The sequence below is a fragment of the Parasteatoda tepidariorum genome, chromosome 10 (genome assembly GCF_982258835.1).
Source record: "Parasteatoda tepidariorum strain Cologne lab strain chromosome 10, Ptep-v5.0, whole genome shotgun sequence".
NCBI classification, from domain to species: Eukaryota; Metazoa; Arthropoda; class Arachnida; order Araneae; family Theridiidae; genus Parasteatoda; species Parasteatoda tepidariorum.
In genome coordinates, this window is record NC_141764.1 from 56,676,872 (window position 1) to 56,697,631 (window position 20,760).

At 30.5% G+C, this 20,760-nt stretch overlaps 1 protein-coding gene across 2 annotated transcripts in view; it reads left to right on the forward strand.

Moving 5' to 3' along the window:
- LOC107439299 (cell adhesion molecule Dscam1) overlaps positions 1–20,760 on the forward strand; it is a 106,880-nt gene that overhangs the window by 8,229 nt on the left and 77,891 nt on the right. For both annotated transcript variants that reach the window (XM_087153659.1, XM_087153658.1), the window contains exons 2-3: positions 1,784–1,964; positions 7,721–8,041. In XM_087153659.1, coding sequence (XP_087009785.1) covers positions 1,853–1,964; positions 7,721–8,041 — 433 coding nt within the window. In that variant the 5' untranslated portion in view covers positions 1,784–1,852. The remainder of the gene's footprint in view (positions 1–1,783; positions 1,965–7,720; positions 8,042–20,760) is intronic.

The following is a 20,760-nucleotide window of genomic DNA, read 5'->3' on the forward strand; positions in this document are numbered from 1 at the left end:
GACCGAACTCTTCTTATTTTCCATATGAGAAGATCTGTGGGCAAACACTTATACTTTGTAATTTAAAAAAAAACGTATTCCTTAAAAATTTAAATACAATGGTTTACGCAATTAGTTTTATAACTGCAAAACCAGGGTATATATATATATATATATATATATATATATATATATATATATATATATATATATATATATATATATATATATATATATATATATATATATATAAATGTTAAAACAAACCTGCCAAAAAGTACATGTTTTCATAATTTTTATTTGTTAATCATTAATGTTTAGCAAATTAATAAAAGAGTATCATGCATATTTATTTGAGCTATGCTTTTTTTTAAAATTACAAAGTTTTTAATATTATTTTTCTGGCATAGTTCTTTTATTTAAAGATACTTTATTAGTATGTTTTAAATTTATATTACATGCCTGTTATCTTGTTATTAAATTTTTCACTACATTTCTCATTTTAAAATTCAAATATATCATGTAAATTATGCCTTGGTTTCTTTAAAATGAAATATACTTATTTAGTTCGCAGCATTCTGACTCATTTTTAAGAGTATTTTCTAACATACGATAACGAATTTCGACTGAATTTTCCTTTTTTATCAAAATGAGTTCCAAGACTAAATTTAGCCAGAACTTAATTCTTCCAAGAGAAAAAAAAACAAATATTTTATCTCTTGCAGGAGAGTTTTCGAATCTTCGCATCAAAACTAATTCTCAAGCAATACTTTACAAAGCATATTTCCGTTGGTCAAACATTTTCTTTCTTGAGGGAAGAGCAATGGGCACAAAATTATTTTTAATTTTAAAAGCATAATTTAATAAAATTTTTAAAATTTTACGGATTTAGTTCGTCATCTAATTAATTCACTCACTATTAAATCAACACACTGAAAAAAATTCCGAATTAAATTACGGTAAAAAGTATACCAGTTCAATATTTTGTTTCGTAACATGTTTAGTAAAAACATATTTAATGATGAAAAGTACCGACACTCAGAGTGTCGGTACTTTATATTGTAAATTGTTCTTAAAGTCTTTTTAGTGTATAACCATACTAAAAAACATATGTTTCAAATAAAACATAAGAAACATGAAAAAGCATATATTTTTATTTTAATATTTTAGTAATCATTTTGAATAAACTTATGGAAGAGTACTATGTTTGTACATTTTAATATACTCACTTATGAAACATGTTCATAATAATATTCAAACTATATTTTATGACATGGCTAATTAAAACCATTTTTTTCTGCTTTTGTGTTTTTCCAAAAAATAAAAAAAAATTATTTTTATGCACTTTGCATATTTGCTAAAAGTTTATTTTATTAAATCTTAACCTGTTTTTTTTTAAAAAAATTTCAAATACCCAATAAGAAATTCATCATTGATTTTTTTCTTAAAAAAAAAGAGCAATGCTTATATAAAATCAAAAATTCAGAAATAAATTTTAAAAAAAAAAAATCTTAAAACGAATTCCTGGTGTACTTTATTTTTTTCTTTCAAAACGACTGCTAGAAGTGAAAATATTTAGACAAATTTAAAAGTTTGAGGATATAAAAAAATCTTCCAAGAAAGAAAACAAATCTTTTAACTCTTTCCGGCGACTTTTCGAATCTTCACGTCCGATCCCATCCAAGCAATACTCGACTTTTCAAAACAGCATTCTATTGACCAAGCTCTTCTTCCTTTCCATGGAAGAAGAGCTTAAGGCAAAGAACTATACTTGAACGTGATCTGGAGGTTTAATGCTTTACAGGGCTTTGTTTGATGGTCCCGGAGCTGTGAGCAGAATACGAAATCTTCTCTTCTTCGAAAGCTGATCTTAATGTGTCTTCGAATCCTTCTGAAATCTTTATTGTGCCTTCAGCGGTGGAAAAAGCTAGTCATGTTCATTCGAATCTTCAACATCTTGGTTATTTATAGGTGCATTATGAGAAGTAAGTGAGCATTTTTAATGTTTCCTTTCAAATTTTTTCCATTGCAGAAGGCCAAATTGTTTTCATTTTCAGTGAGAGTTTGGATAGAAAGAGGGCGATAAGAGAACTAGCTTGCTCCAGAGAAAGAAGAACATATGGAATAGGTTATTCTTCCAATAACATATGGAAATGGGATTTTATTGTTTTTTAACGTTATTTTTTGTGTCTAAATGTCTTGCAAAAATATTTTATTTGTTAAAGCAAAAAGTTGAGTCAAAGTTTTTTTTTTTAATGTTTTCTGAAAACTTTCTTTTTATAAATGTCTTTTGCAGCTGTTTAATCACATTCTATTTAATTTAGTGCAAATTTAATTTAACTATATTTTTTATTTTAAGAATTTAAGAAGTTACTAAATATTATTTCACAATATTATTTGCCTTGTGCTTATCGTTTCTAAAGCAACGTTGGTTTGTTTTTAGAAAAATGAGAGCTATAATAATAGTTGCTACGTTTTTTTTTTTTTTTTTTTTTTTTTTTTTTTTTTTTTTTTTTTTTTTTAAAGTAGAAGATAATTGTTTCCATTCCCCTTAATATCTTCAATTCCAATATTCCCAAATTTACATCCTTGCCAGAAATTGATCCTTTTTCGGCAATTTCTTTTATTATGAAAATTTTCTTTTTCCTTAAGCCCTTACTTTCATAAAATATTAAAAAAATTTTCTCTTCCCAAAAATGACCCATTTTTTTTAAAATTTTTCCCGTAATTTTTATTGTTTTTCTTGCGTAATAATACTTTTCTTCTTGAAATTTTCCCATTTATCTGAAATTTCTATTTTCTTAAATTACTTTTCTCTTTGAATTCTTCCCTTTCCTTAAATTCAAACATTGCAAAAATTCCCTTTCCTTCTTTAAATTTCTCGAATCGTTAAATTCCCTTCCTTTACTTCAATTTCCTATTTATACATTTTAAACATAAGAATGAATAAGTTTTTAAATAATTTCAATTACAAAGATTGGTAATATGATTTTTTGAGTTCTAAAATTTTTAAAGAAACATAAGTTTATTAATAACCTTTTAAATTTTTTGGTAAATGAAATTCCATACCGAATTCTGAAACTTTTTCGAAGCAATAATTGGAATACGATGTTTTGTGTTGTTTTTACAGAAACAAATTAATATATAAGAAAATTACAATAAAAATAGGAAAACCATATTAAACACAAATAGGGTGATGTTGTCGATGAAACAGAAAAACGAAATGAAATAAAGCTTTATTTAAATTTTTAAAAACAATTAATTGTACTTTTTTCTGAAAATAAAAATCTAATTCCCATAGGTACTCTGATAAATTTACCTTCAGAATTTTGTAGTTATTTGGCATTTTAAAATTTTATCTTTACAAACCACGTAATTAACGGCAGAATATTCCTGAACAACAATCTTAATTGAATAATTAAGCCAATATATAACAAAAACTATTTATTGGCATTCCACATAAGTTGTCACCGCTTAATTTTTAATTAAGCATTTTAAGCAAAATGGAAGAATTAAAAAAAAATTTATTTCATCTTCTGGCTTAAATTTGTTTGGAAGGAAAAATAGATATAATAAACTTATCTTCGAGAAAATGTTATCAGCAAGAAAATAATGGAAATAAATATTTTAATTAGACTAAAAAATTTAGTATTGAAATATTTTATGAAGTTAATGAAGAATTAAAATCTTTTATTTATCAGGTAAGCAATGTATCTAAATATAAAACTCAAATAATTTTACTCATTTAGCATCTTTTCAAAGAGAAAATTGGTTTAAACAACAAGTCCATTTCTCAAAAATTGTACTTTTAAAAACTAACATGTTTGTAAAATAAGCAAAATTTTTTTGGAATGTGATAATATACCTACATTTTCAGACAAAGTTTTTACTGAATCAACAAACTTCAGAATTTTTGCACAAAGATATATGAATACAAAACAGTATAAATACAAAGAAAATATATTTTTAACAGAATATAAAAGAAAGCTGTTAAGTAAATTTCAGAATCAAATCTTTAATACAAAATCAAATAATATTGTTGAAATTTATTATATTTTATCTAATCATTGCTTTATAATACTCATAAATGTTCAACTTGGGACATACACTAAACATTAGACATAATGTTAATATACTATTTTACAGCAAATATAGTAAGTTGTTTGCTGAAAAGGCCAAAACTTGTAATTAAATATTTTGTCTTTCTTGTTGTGTCAAGTCTGTAGACATCTGTAAAAAAACTTTTGCACTTATTTCGAAGTAATTTGCACTAAAATAAATTAGTTTTAAGAAAAATGATAAAAAAGACGCAGTAACCAACTTAATAACTATAGGTAATTTTTTTTAAAATTAGAATAACTTCTGTTATATTTGATGTAGAAATAAAACATTTTTTGAAAGAGAAAATCCAGAGTTTTATTTTATATAAAAAAGAAGAATGATATTTCAATCAAAATAAGCTTAAAAAAGGTAATTGGTGGAACCTTAATAAATCTGCTTCTAAACTACTAATGGAGACTGTTGGAAGTATATTTTGAACCACATAATTTAAAAAAAAGGAAAAATATCATATTAAAAAAATAATATGTTGTATCGTATTTTGCTGATGTTTTTATTCATCAAATGGCATAACAATCGAGATTTAGGCACAAAAAATATTGAAAATTTTTAATATGTATACATTTTATTATCTTGCAATTCATTTTTTCCTCATTAAGTTATAAATTAATAAAAATTCATCATAGAATTGCATATTTATCCTTGTGTCAAGAGCTATAATTTTTTGAAAAAGAATCATTATATGTTAACCAATCTTTTAAAAGATATGAAGAGAAATTTACAAATTAAAATAACAAAAAAGTAACAAATTTATAAACCGTTATAGTTGTTTAAGTTACAAAAGTAAGTTTTTAAGAAACTTGTCAACCCCACCCCCTATTCTAGGAGTTATAAACCAGAATTTGATAAAAATAAAGCTATGTTTCTTCGCAAAAAGTGCTTCTTTTGGACAAGATAAACACATTTCGCCTCGGTTACAGTTAGCTGTTAAGCATATTTTAAAGGATTTCCTTGAGATATTACCATAGCATTTTACGGAATAAAAATTCAACCATTAAAAAGTTATAAGAATGATATTTGTGTTATCTGACTCTAGAGAGTTGCGTTATAATGTAAAAAGAAAACACATTTCAAAAAATGAAAGTAGATAATATATTAATTATATCGAAATTAAAAGCTTGTTAACATATTTCAAAAAAAGTTATACAAAAACTGATTTCAGTCTTTTTCTCAGCTGTATTTTTTTAATATTATGATATTTTAGACTAATTACAATTTAAACATAATCAAAAACTCTGTAACTAATTTTTGCAGTTAAAAAAGCATATATATCGTCAAAAATATTTTCTAAGTAAAGTTACAGATATTGTGAATTCTGAAATGCGGCTAATGAATTTTCGAGAAATATAGATCTGTAGACATTAGTCTAAGTATAATTTCTTTATTTTCGATCTCAGTTTGATTCTACGTAATAATAATTACAAAAAGGTCAAATTTATATCTATGTACACACAAATAAAATACTTGATTAAACATCTTTTTACTTCACACTCCTAATGAGATAATATGATTGTTTAGGTTCTTAGCATTTGAGACGATATTGTAGTTTTATTCAAAATTTCAAATAAATTTACTATGTAATTTATAAAAAAAAACCGTAATAAATTTAAAAAAGAAAACGAATCTATAGGAATTTTCACTAAAATTAAACAATTTAGCTAGAATTTTTTACTTTCCAAAGAGTATTTAATAAATACAATTGCTGCTCAATACAACTACTGGTGTGTAAGAAGAAATCAGAATTGTAATCTTTCAAACAAATAGTTTTTTTGGTCAACAAATTCAGTAAAGTTGCCATTTTTTAAGAAAAAGAGAGTCGAACAAAGTTAAAAATATGACTATTCTAGTTCGTTGTATGGGTGTATTATCTGACGCTATGCCTCCAAATTAATGTTTTGTCAACAATTTTTATTTAAACTCCAAAAAAATTAACATTTTAAGTCATGCTAATGGATCTACTTTTTGACTTATAAATAATGGAGCAAATACTTTCCTGCTTTAATTGCTATCATTTTCCTTTGTTTCTTTTATTATATATATTTCCATAAAATCGAAAGGAAAGTATTTTTTGATCTATTGTTTTCGAACATAAATATTCATTTTTTTCAGTTCTCTGCAACTCGACAAAACGATATTAAAACAAAAGTCATCGTTTTATCTAAATTAAAACCAATTGTATTATCTAAATTACAATCAAATGCTGTTACATTAACAAAACAATCATTTAGAGTAACATACTCATTAAAAAATGTGAAATATTTCGATTAAACAAAAACATTTAATCGTCTTATTTTCGCCCCCCTTCCATTCTTTCTTTTGTTCTTGAAATATCAAGAGACTTTTATAGTAAAATAAATGAACTGACATGAATTTTTTGCTTTTTGTTTTGTGAAAATTTTATCAGGCGTATTTGTCAAAGTTTTTTTCTATGTACATATATTAAATATTTTCATTATTCACGGAGATTGTATCCATGTATGAAAGATAAATATAAATTTTTTGCCCTCATTTAGATTAAGTAAATAAATACTAGCCCATTGTATAAATCCAATTGATAATATTATCAAAATTTTTTTGCATAGATAAAACAAATGGATATAGGTATGATGCTTTATAAAGAAATTTACGGCTGAAATTAATAACTTATTTTAATATTTTTTTATTAAAATTAATAGGTAATGTTTGTTAAAATCAATTTGGTGATCTTTTTAAACAAACTTCGAACTGAATATAAATAAATACTAGAATCACCAAACAACTTATATTTCAATAAAGAGGTATGTTTATGTCTTAATTAGGCTTATTTAGTTTTTTGTTTTGTGTTCAAATTGTTCAATGAAATCAATTGATCATTTTTACACTGTCAAACACTTTCACTACAGATATTTCCTCATAATATGAAAAATACACTGTTAAAAAAAGTGCAAAATTCTTGCAATAATGATATAAGAAAACATTTTAAACATTGTAGCAAAAGAATCTATATTTTTTAAACATCTGTGTGAATAACGTTTTAGAAATTAATTAGAATTCCGAAAACTTGCATTTTAAATTCTCCTTATCTTATAAATAGATCATGTTACGATATATCATGAATGTATTCTATTTCAATGTTTTAGATTCTTCTTACTGCTTTTTTGTTGTAGTAGTATCAGTAGTATTACTTTATTTACTCTGCACTAGATTGAACTAAAGCTGCTCAATGGGCAACGCAGCGATCTGGAAAACATTTCTGAGGATGATCCGAAGACACACTATTACAATTTTGTTTCCACCGTAGAATGTGAAGCTGGCCAGACGAACTGGTCGTTAATTTTAGCAATTTATGATAAGACAGTTTATCCAAAACTGATACTTCAGTCTGATAAAAGTGGTCACCCACCGCTCACAAGGAACATTCTGTGATACTTGACATTGGTGATTTATTGGAAACCGTGTCTTACGATCAGGGCAAGGTGCGACTTTTTTGATTGGGGGGGATTAAGTATATTTAATTGTTTAAATGCCATATCTTTTCACTCATCTCAAATCAAATGCCATATCCAATTCATCAAATCAAATGCCATATCTTTTCACTCTCTCATGATTTTATAACCTTTTATAATGTTTTCAATATTTTCAGGCTACGCAGATGAAACTCTTCTGAGAGGACCAAGTTTTACGATTGAACCTCCGAACAAAATTGAGTTCTCAAACACTACCGGTACAATGGTACCATGTGCAGCAGATGGCCTACCACACCCAGTAATCACGTGGAAAAAGGGAAGTGGTGAATCTCTTCAAGATCTACCCGGCCTACGTTATGCCCGACATGACGGGACTCTTGTATTTCCTCCTTTTTCTGGTGAAGAATATAGACCAGATATACATGCAACTGTATATCGCTGTGAAGCATCTAATACAGGAGGCATAATTGGAAGCAGAGATGTCCATATTAGAGCTGGTAAGTCAACAAAATGCTGTAGACTTTCCATTAACCTGTTGTTCAGGAAATGCACTGTTCTAGATGATAGAATCGATATGCATTTTGGTGAAACAATTTAAACAAAAAATGCATCTAAAGCGAGAGCAATATATTTATAGTTATTATATAATGGCACATTTTTCTATTTAATTACTAGCTGAATTTTTCACCGAACGGGATGAAAAATAGTAACTAACCAAATTATCAGTATTGGTCATCACCGCAAAATCCTGCACAAAACTGAAAGACACATACCGTCTCCATTGGAAAGGTTAAGGCAATTCTATATTTTTCTAAAAATGTATTATTATTTGTTCAATTAGTTTTTAATTGATTTCAAACACTTTTTTTTAATTCCAATACAGTAACACATTATTATATTATATTATTGCACTGTATTATTACATTACATTATTATGTAACTGCACATTATACTATTTAATTACTAGCTGAATACCAGTTTTCCGTACGGGATGAAAAATAGTAACTAATCAAATTATCAGTATTGATCATCACTACAAAATCCTGCACAAAACTGACCGTCTCCATTGAAAAAGGCTAAGACAGTTCTATATTTTTTTAAATTTATTATTATTTGTTTTAATTAGTACCTATCGGGGTTCGATATGCCGGTTCATGCGCTACTTAGGGAAAAAGATAGTTTACCGTAGGACTTGCTAAAGATTTTATAATAGGAGATAATTGATAGCTTACAGCTGTAATCAAACATAAATTAGTTTAGCCGCACGTTTTTCTGAATTATTTTTCTTTGGTATCCTATTTTATGTAACATAAGTAAAATCACCATTATTAATCTCGAAGTATGGTGACACTGCCAAATTCGTGTTTTAAAAGATACATGATACCAAGTGTTTCTGATATTGTCATTTGTTACTTATCCTTTTAAAGCGTGTTTTTGTAAATTCAAACAACTGAAGCTCAAAAAGAACTAATAAAATTGAAATTAAAGTTATCCAATAAGCCATGAAAAAAATGGGATTAATTTTGAATATCATAGGATAAATTATATTATGTGTAGTTAATTATAATATTATGTGTAATTATATTATCTATAGTTAAGCTTTCTGTTGATGAGAGGATTCTTTAACTTATGGTAAATCTAATAGTAAGAAACTGTTACAAAATATACTACAAGTAACTAAAAATTTTGTATGTTGTGCATGTATGTGCAGTATGGTGTTATTAGGGTACTTCTCCGCATCAGAGAAAGGTAAATATTATATTGCAACAGTACCTATATTGGACACTTTGTTGAGGTTTGAGTTCGAGATTAGTTATAGTTTTGAGTTTCCTGTGCTGGCAACATCTTATTGTTTTTATATTCTTTTTGATGTAAATAAAGTTAAGTTTTCAGTTTGTTCTACGTGACTTTCAGTCTGATTTGCTCTCAACAAAATCCAATATTTGGTGCCGAAATTCCTCGGTAAGTCATACTGAACTTGTTATAATTACTTTCGTCATAAATCTGAATTGGAATGGCTACCGGTAGTGAAAAACTAGTAATATTTAAACGCAAACAAACAACGCTACGTACCGCCATTACGAAACTAACGACGAAATTGAACGATGCTGCTAGTGCACAAACTGAAAAGGAATACAATATTGAACGTTTACAAGATAAAATTAAAGAATTAACCTTGGCAGACGATGAAATACATAATTTTTTAAATGATGAAGAATATCAGGAAGACGTAATAGAATGCGAAAGATACGCAGAATATGCTCATTTGGCGTTATTTAATTTCAAAAGAACAGCAAATCGGAACACGAATTCAATTTCTGAAACATCGCCAACAGCTGCCAATATAAATAATTTTTCGTCTTCGCCTTCAAATGTTACAGTAAAGTTGCCTACAATAAAAATAAATACGTTTTACGGCGAAATTGAGGAATTCCATAGTTTTTGGGAGTGTTTTGAAAACTGTATCGACAAAAACGAAAGTTTATCGCTGATTGACAAGCATGTTTTTTTGCGGGGATATTTAGATGGAGAAGCAAAACGAATAGTTAATGGAATTAATATAACTGCAGAAACATATGCAACAACAAAGAATATTTTGAAATCGAAATATGGCGATAAACATAAAATAATACAGGCTCATCTCGATTATTTAGAAAACCTAAAACCTGTCAAAAATCACTCTCCAGCAGCAATAAATGAGTTATATATTGATTGTAATCGAAGAATACAGGCTTTAGATGCTTTAGGAAAAAAAACTCAATCATACGGAAGAATTTTGGCTCCTAAAATACTTCGTGCTTTTCCTCATGAAATCTGTCGTATATGGATTGTACATGCCAAACGTGAAAATTTTGGTGAAAGCGATATTTCAAAATTAATGAAATTTTTATCAGAAGAGGTCGAGGGATCAATTGCTGCAAGCAATATTAAAGGTTCACTTGCTCCAGACTATCCTATTAAATCCTCCTTAGAAAATTTTAATGTGAATTCTAAATCAGTTACCAAAAGTAAAATAATGTCACCCTTTTGTCCTTTCTGTGAAACTGTCGGACATTGGCCTCAACAGTGCAATGTTGTAACGGACATAGACGTGCGCATACAGAAATTGAAGACTAGTAATAGATGTTTTTTGTGCACTAACCGAGGACATACCAAAAAAAATTGCCCCCGAAGAAAAAAAAATTTCGCTGTGCCAAATGCAAGAGAAAACACCATACATCAATATGCAAACCTCTAACCAATGAGCAGCCTGTGGCTACATCTACAAACAAAATTGATGTATCGCCTTCCAATTTCGTTCATTTGCAAACTGCGCGAGTTTTCATAACTGGGCCCACTGGCATTACAAAACTGACACGTTGTCTATTGGATGGTGGAAGTCAATCTAGTTTCGTTTCTTCTAATCTTGTGGATGCTTTAAAACTCCCAGTCATTTCAACCAGACATTTGGACATTCAAGCCTTTGAATCCCCAGCTAATGTTGGCTACATGCGAAGACAAGTCAAATTTCAGTTATCAAGTATCTGGGACAAATCTAAAGTTAATGTTACTGCATTTGAAGGCTCCAACAAATATGCATCACACCTACCTTCATCAACGGATGTTTCACTTTTTGCTAAAAACAAGCGAATGAAACTTGCTGATCCAGATGATTCATTGTCGAACTTACCAATTGAGATTTTAATCGGTGCAGATTACTACTGGATTGTTATGAATTCTGAAGTTCAGTCAGGTTGTCGGATTCTCTGGCCTTGGTCCCATCAAGTTTTGGTTGGGTACTTAGTGGAACTCGATCACACGCAACAGTTTCCTTCATTTCAACGGTTCATAATGTTGATGTGGATACTTCAACTCAGGAATTAGATAATGTGGTACGAAATTTCTGGAACTTAGAGAGCATTGGCATACAACCAACACAAGAAAAAATAAGTCCTCACAACTCTGAACTCTTAACGAACTTTCATCAATCTTTTGAAATCATCGATGGTAGAAGAGTTGTAAAATTGCCTTGGAAACCAGAAGTTCAACTTTCGTCGAACAATTATGAAGTCGCAATTCAACGATTTCAATCTTTAACAAGGAAAATGCATGCAAATTCAGAATTCAAAGAAAAATATATTGAGCACATTCAAGATTACTTTGATAAAAAACACGTTGAAGTTGTCTCAGAAACACATAATGAGGAACGTTTATATTACTTGCCCCATCACGCTGTAAAGAAAATCACAAATGGAGAAACTAAGTGGCGTATAGTTTTCGATGCATCTTCACATTCTCCAGGTCACCCATCTTTGAACGACGCTCTTGAAGTAGGATCAAATCTTCTTCCTGATATCTTAGCCACATTGTTGAGATTTCGACTTTCTAAAATAGCAATCACTAGTGATGGGCGACAATCATTTCTGCAGCTGATTCTAGCAGAAGAAGACAGAGATGCAACACGATTTATTTGGTACAATACTACATATACTCCTGATGGGAATCTCTGCTCTGAAGATAAAATTGTAACCTAACGATTCACACGTATTCCATTTGGACTCGTCTCTAGTCCATTTTTATTAGCAGCTTCTCTTCGTGAATTGGCTTCAAAACACAAACAAGCATATCCTACAGCAACTAGACACATTGAGAATAACACCTATATGGATGATTTTGTAACCGCAACGTCTACGGATACTGAAGCTCTGATTCTATACCAAAAACTGCAGCAACTTACATCACTAATTAGCCTACCATTAGAGAAATGGACTACAAATTCTAAGATTTTGAAAGATATGTGGAAACAAGAAAACGTCTCGTTTAAGGATATCACGCAAGTCTTGGGTGCTAAATGGGATACTAACAGTGATTTTTTTCAAATTGATGTGCAGAAAAAAATTGTTCAAACATGTAAAGAACCAGTAACAAAACGCTTACTACTGAAGTTGATGTCAAAATTTTACGATCCTCTAGGCTTGTTTGCTCCAGTTACAGTAGTTGTAAAGATATTGTTTCAAGATACATGGCTTAGTGGTATTCAGTGGGATGAACTATTACCTCCATCTGTAGCACAGCAGTGGCACAAGTGGATAAATGAATTACACTATCTGAATGAAATATGCATCCCAAGATGGATTGGCTTTTCCGAAAATTCCGACGTTACCATACATGTGTTTTGCGACGCTTCGGAACGTGCATATGGTGCTTGCTTGTACGCTCGTCACGCTGATGATATTTCTACTGAGATCCATCTCATTTGCAGTCGAAATAAACTAGCCCCAATCAAAAGGGTCACCCTTCCGAGACTTGAATTGTTAGCTGCACTACTAGGAGCTCGCCTACTCCGATACTTTTGCAGGGAAACGAACATGAATTCCCACACTGCCATACTATGAAGCGATTCTACTGTAGCTTTAAGTTGGATAAAGGGAAATCCCAACCTTTGGAAAAAATTTGTCTGCAACAGAACAACAGAAATCCTTCAAAACACTACTTCAGCACAATGGCGCCACTGTCCCGGTACAGATAACCCTGCGGATCATCTTACTCGTGGTACCTTTCCATCACAGTTATCGATTTTAGAATCTTGGTGGTACGGCCCGAAATGGCTAAAACATGATCCAGAAACTTGGCCTATCAAAGTTTTATCTACACGTACACAACCTTTAGTTGAAGCTGAATCACGAAAAACCAAATTTCAATCCTCCTACGTTGCAACTACAGAACCCATCATAGATATATCTCGTTACAGTTCTTACACGAAACTTCTTCGTGTGACTGCCTGGATTCTACGTTTTGTATACAACTGTAAGACACAGCAACGCATAACTCATGAACTGAATTGTAATGAAATAGAGAAAGCTAAAAACTATTGGATACAAACTGTACTATTGGAAACAAAACTATTGGATACAATGTTTCTCAGCTGAAATAAATGCCTTAAAAGCTGAACGTCCCCTGCCGAAAAAATCCAAAATTTCCTGTTTCAATCCCTTTCTCGAAGATAATTATTTACGCCTTGGGGGAAGGCTGCAATTTTCAAACATTTTTTCTGACACTCGACACCCTTTATTGCTCGATGGTAAACACTATTTTGTCCACCTTTTGATCCAGCATACACACATACGACTTCACCATTTAGGTGTGCATATAATCCTGTCCGAGTTACGTTCAACCTTCTGGATTTTAAGAGGACGCCAAGCTATAAAGCAAGTTATTCACAAATGCCTACCTTGAGAGCTGTCCAAAGCGAAATACGGAAAACAAATCGAAGCTCATTTACCTCCTGAAAGAGTTGTACCTTCTGCTCCATTTACTACCACAGGAATTGATTTTGCTGGACCCGTGAATATTCGATGTTTGAAATCAAGAGACACAGCCTACATAACACTATTTACTTGCGCAACAACACGTGCATTACACATCGAACTTATGTCGGATCTTTCCACAGACAAATTTCTTTTGGCACTACAACGTTTTGTTGGCCACAGAGGACTCCCACACACAATCTATACCGACAATGCTACCACTTTTCATGCAGCAAATAAGGACTTGATTCTGCTATGGCAAGTTCTGTCATCAGCTAAAACTCAGCAATATTATGCCCAAAATGGCATAACTTGGAAATTTATCGCCCCACGAGCGGCTTGGTGGGGAGGCTGGTGGGAGCGCCTAATAGGAGTTGTCAAGCGATGTCTACAAAAGGTACTCGGGCGAGCACTTCTTGACGAGGAAGGTCTGTCCACGGCCCTCATTGGAATAGAAGCCGCTCTGAACAGCCGACCTTTGGTATACGAAGATGGAAAAGATGACAGTTCCACAGCCTTAAGACCAAGCCATTTCTTGACAGGACGAAAACTAACGGCCATTCCATCCAGCCCAAATAACAACACAAAGCTAAGAAAAATCTACAAGCAGCAGCAGGACTTACTCGACTGCTTTTGGAAAAAATGGTCTAAGGAATATTTGCTTCAATTGCGGTCATTTCATCAAGTTCGTAATCAGGACAATATCATTAACATCCGAATTGGCGATATTGTACTTCTACAAGAAGATGTCCGACCACGTCACATGTGGAAGAAAGCTAGAGTGGTGAACTTGCATGAAGGACGAGATGGAAAAATAAGATCCTGTGAGCTGAGAGTTAATGGTCACAATATAACCCGTCCGGTAGCTCTGGTCATCCCCCTCGAGGTCGACCAGGGTGGGGAGGATGTTGAGGTTTGAGTTCTAGATTAGTTATAGTTTTGAGTTTCTTGTGCTGGCAACATCTTATTGTTTTTATATTCTTTTTGATGTAAATAAAGTTAAATTTTCAGTTTGTTCTACGTGACTTTCAGTCTGATTTGCTCTCAACAAAATCCAACACACTTATTATGATATAATTGGTCTTCATTACCATAGAACCTACAACGGCAATAACATTAAAATTTATTTCCATATTTAGTTATAGTAAGGGGATTTTTTAAGGCTCTCAAAATAATAATTAGTGTTTATTCACCCCAAATTATTATAAAATTAATAGCATCGTTACTTATTATTGTCAAGAACGACAGTTAAGTAATTTTAGTAAAATGTGCAAACGGAAATTTAAAAAAAAAATGTGAATTCGTTCATGAGAACCGTGAAACACTATTCGATTGTTACTAATATCAATGATGCTTACTTAATTTTGGTAATAAATACTACTTTTATTACATCAATCGGGTATTTATAATATGTACTAAATATAATAAAATTTATACCAAGATACCAGCAATAGGTACTGTGGAATTATACACAGGTTTCATACATCCCAACGAAAGGAATAAATACAAGGGTGAATAGTTGGTTAACGCAGCTTAGCTCATGGTAATTGAGCTTATGATTATGGAAGCTTTGTTTTTGACCAAACCCAACTGCAAATCAGCAAACATTACTGGTATATTTTCAAAATATAAGAAAGAAAAATCTGAATCATCTTTTGTCCAACTTATAATAACAACCTATAATATAGAATGTGATAATTCCAGTTTTCCAACGTTTATCTAAATAGATCTAATTGAATTTTTTGAAACAGTTTCAGGATCGGGCTATTTCAATTAGACATTACGATCTCAGTTCAAACTTTCAGGTCGATAAAACAATTAGTTGTTGGAGTTATTAGAGAGAGTTATATAAACTTTTCATTTTATTATTCTACTTTCAATAAATAATCATACAGTTTATTGAAGAATGGAGAAATGGAATTCTACTTTTGCTTTTCATTTAAAATTTAACAAAGAGTATGGTCCTCCTAGACATGACTTCCACCTATGCCCTTTTGTACTACCCAATAATACTTCAAACCTAGTTAATAAAGAGTCGAATGTTGTAGCATTTTTTCTCTCTTTAAAGATTTCTTGATAAACTTCATAAATAAAAAAAAATTTCAACTTGCTTTGACAGAGTATTGGTTATATTATTTTTAGTTATGAATAACGTATTTCTTTAGAAAAATTCACTTTAAAAGGGAATGAGAATGCAAAGAGATTAAAATTTTTGCAATTTGAATATGGCCTTAGCCTGCAACATAATTTATTTTCTATAACTTATAGTTTAGAAGTGTAATCCACATCTGTGTCGGTAATAAACGTATACGAGTAAGTCTGTATATAAGTCTGTAATAATAAGTCTGCATACGAGTGATCAGGGAAAACATGCATGAAATATGCTGAATTACTGAAATAATTACATGAAATTACTGCATGAAATATGCATGTAGCTTACTTCTTGTATATTTTCGGCTTTTCTAAAAATCAAAAGAAATTTTTCAGTTTGTATGTTAGTGATAGAATCTTAATTGATCTAGTATAGATCCTGCCATACGAATATTATAGAATGTTTTTTTATATAAGTAATATTTAACTGGCAGGCTATTTTGAAGGTATTTCACTATTAATAAAGTTCAAGATGTAGTTCATAAATAATTTTTTTTTCTAATCAATTAATTTTAATTCAAGTTCAAAATTGCTGGTTTAAAAATCTTTCAGACAGTGAACCGTGTCCTTATTTAGCGGGTTTTTGATGTTCGGCTGCTGTCAGCCTGGTTTCAGCCAGGTCATCTGCAGATGATAAGAGCCACCACCACCACCTTAATTTGATTTTAATTTCCTCCAGGTATTTTTTTTTCTAACGGCAGGCACTGAACTTTTACTTCCTTCCCCTAGGAGGATGCCGGATGTATTACTAATTTAACGTTAACCAGTGTGTACCTGTGAACACGGAGCTGGTCAACATTGACCACGCCGAACTGCCACAGATACCCGTTTATAGGGTGGGCCACATTCACAAATCACACAATAGAGAACAACACACATAGAGAAACATCCATATCCTAAGAGGGATTCGAACCTGCAGTCACACATGCTAACCACTCGACCGTCTGGCTTTCAAGAAAAATAAATACAGCATAATTATCAGTGTCTTTTCCCGTCCTCTTTCTCTTATAAAGCTAACTTACTTTCAAATAAATAGTTATCTCCATCTGCAGATTACGTCTTAAGCTTTTGAAATGTTTCATAGATTTTTTAATGTATTTTTTTAATTGCTGTAAAGTCATCTATCAGCAAAATAAAGAATAAGGGCTAAGTTTTATTAGAGGCAAAAGGAAGATTACTTTGAGAGAAATCTTTAATATTAGAGACAGAGTTAAGTAAGAAATAGAACATGGTTACTTTCAATTTGTCTAACGAATACAAGCAGGACATAAGCATAGGGAAGTGTTAAAAAAAAACACGTTTTGCAAAAGAATATTTTAAACTTATTTGTCAATAGTTCAGTTCATTGCTTGGTTATTATTGTATCTTAAAGAAAGCTTGCTTAAAAAATAAATATCATATTCACCATTTTAAGCATACTACAATGAATTTTCTTTAAATTTCTTAAATTCAAAATTTGTTAAAATAAAAAAAAACAATAAGTAAAGTTAATTTAATTTAATAACTATTGAAAGATTAGACTATTATTAAAAATTTATGCATGTAAAATTTTTAGCATTTAAATAATTAATATTTGAAAATTTTAAAGTAAATTTATCAGATTAATTCCATTTTTAATACTTATAGAAATGATTGATTAAATTTCCGCAAATGTCAGGGGATTAATTTTCATCACTTTAAATAAATTCTAAGTTAGGGAAAGTACTGAGATACAGGTATACAAGCGTTGTGGAATTTAATCTACAAAAGTAAAATCCCTCCATTTTTTAATATTTAAATATAAATCCATTTAATGTCAACGAAAAGGAAATATTCCGAAAAGTTCATGAATAAATGTATATTAGACTTTTGCATATTTTATAAAATCTTGGACTGAATTTTTGATAAGAATAAAAAATAATGCATTGCGTGTCCAAAAACGAAAGATATGCATATATCGATTCTTTTATTTAGACTTTCGTTTGTTTGATAAGAGTACCAGATGGTCTTACATACACAAAGCGTGTCTTCGCAAATCTAAACGGGATTATGATGATTATTTATAATTTATTCAGTGTTATTTTTCTTCGTATGCAGGCTTATTTTCTTAGCCGAAATAGAAGGTTATGACAAGAATTATTTTGTTAAGATTTCTTCTTTTTTGGCGAAAAAGATTCTCTTATAATTGCATTCTGTTGCAAAATGTTTTTATTAAGAAATATTTATTTAGTTTCAGAAATTGGCTTACTAATGCCACGAGAATAAATTGCATTCACAGTAAAGTAAATATATAACATAAATTATTCTTAATTATTAATAAAAATAAAATCTTACTAGTTTAAGCCTTATCCATTTGATTAAATTTAACAAATGTGTCAATTTAACAAATGTAAATCCAATTTATGGAGATATTAAATTTAACCTAAATTTTTTTTTAGGAAAAAGATCTCCAAATGTTTAAAAATAGGCACGTATTTAAAAAAAATCATTGTTGTTCAAGAATAAATTAATAAATTTTTAAATGACTCAAACTCTTGATAATAGAATGTATAATTTGTAAGCTTTAAACTAGTTAACTTATTGAAATACTGAAAAGAAAATAATCAGTCTCCATTTACTTGCAATGTTTATGCGTTTAATGAACAAAAACTGGTTTTTTTAAAGTTTTTTTCATTCAAGTTTGTTTTGTAGATTTCAAAAAAAATTATACAATGTTTAATTATAAAGTATAAATTTTCACTATATATTTATATATTTTATTTAATGAATTCATTTAAAATGCAAAGTACTTTGGAAAAATACTAATATATATTTTTTTCAAATTCTAAATATGTGATTGCTTTAAATAAGTCATACTAATTTTTTAATTACAAACTTATTCAATATGCTAAACAACACTTTATTCCATGAACCATGTTTAAGTTTAGGACTGATAAGTTCTCATAGGATATCTCCTTAATTTTAAGTTGTAGCTCTCTTAAACTACATTTTCTAAGACCTTTCAAAATTAGAAATAACGCAGTGACTCTATCTCATTATCGCGTATTTAATATTTTCGTTTCACTACCACTTTTGAAAAGAATTTCTCTCAGAAAGTTAGAGAATTTACGCAACTAAGTCTATGCTTAAAATGTTGAATTTGACGTTGTAGGACTAATATATCAGGCAGGCAAATTTATCTAATCTGAATGTTTGCAATCTAATCCAGTTGTAATTCAGTTCATCGAAACAGTTTCAAGCTATCATATAGGCATTATTTGAATATATTAACAAGTTCAGATCTCTTGAGGATCCAAATAGTTTAAGCTGAATTCAGTAATTAATGCCTGAGATATATTTGGATTATTTCTTGAAATAAGTAGCTTTTCCATCAATGAAAAAAAATTCTTGATGATCAACAAAATAACAGAATAAAATTTTCCTTACATTTTTTTTTTCATTTTTTTTATAACCATTGTTGAACAGCTGACTAATTTCTCAATTTACGATTACCAATTCCAACTCCACAGCCATGCGAAATCGAACACAATCCAGAACACAAGGGAGTTCCTGGATCGAGTATTGGGAAACACTTGCTTTTGTAAAAGACTTTTTCATGGAACTCATCCGCATTGGCGTTACATGGTGGAAAAACCACGAAAACCTACCATGATTAGCCACGGCAAGATAACTCTGACCTATAATCCGCTTACCACTGAAGATATTTTATGTCAGCAATGCAGTTGTTGCGAGTCGGGTAGGGAATTCGTATCGAATAGCCATCGCTTGGATTCAAACCAGCGTCATCTCGTTGGGAGACGAGCGCTCTATCCTCTGAGCCACCAGCGCTCTATCCTCTGAGTACGAAAAATTCCCTCTCTGACAGCTTCGATATCAACTCTTTTGAGTTGAATTCCAAACTGTCACCTTCTCTCTGATTACACTGTAAAAAATGCCATCTATACTTTTGCAGATTTATTAGCACTTTGGGTGCATCATTCGCAAAATCATTTTTCCATCCCATTTTTCCAACAAAATCCTTTTTCACTGTAAAATATTATACCGTATTTTGACTGTAATATTTATTTAATTAGAGTGATTCAGTGATTTTACGCTGATTATTACTGTAACAATTTCGGTATCTCAAATTCTCCGGTGCGTAACATATGTTACCCTAGAAACAAAATAACTTTAGCCCTCAATGGAGCAATATTCGCGAATCTTTGCTCATTAAGGGTTTATATCAGTCGTTGAACAGCCGACCCAATTTTTGGGCTTACGACTACTAATGTTCAACTCCGTAGCCTTGTAATTTTTAACCAATTCAGAAGAAAAGAAAACTCCTGGATCAGTACCCCCAGAGGTTCTGATTTGTTATGGGAACATGGAGGACATTGAGACTCGACAAAATTAACGTGCATCAGTCACCATTTACTACACTCATTGAGGGTTTAAAGGGTCGTAATTTTCCGGTATCAGCCCCGTATAGAATTGTCCTATTCACCCGATATTTTACAGTCACTTTATAACCAATATTTTCCCTATATAGAGTTGTCAGATTCACCCGATATTTTATAATCATTCTTTAGTTATTGGTTGTTTATAGACCGATATTTGCCCTATACAGGACCAATATTAAATAATCTAGACATCCCAATATTGGTCCCTCGATGCATGTTCATATAGGATCGATATCATGCCAATTTTGTGCCCAACTGGAGCCAAAGTAAAATTTCTGCTATGGATTTCTGGTAAATATGGATTTCACAGTAAAAAGGTCTGGCACTGAGGGTTACGGATAATGTTTTAGCCTCAAGTGC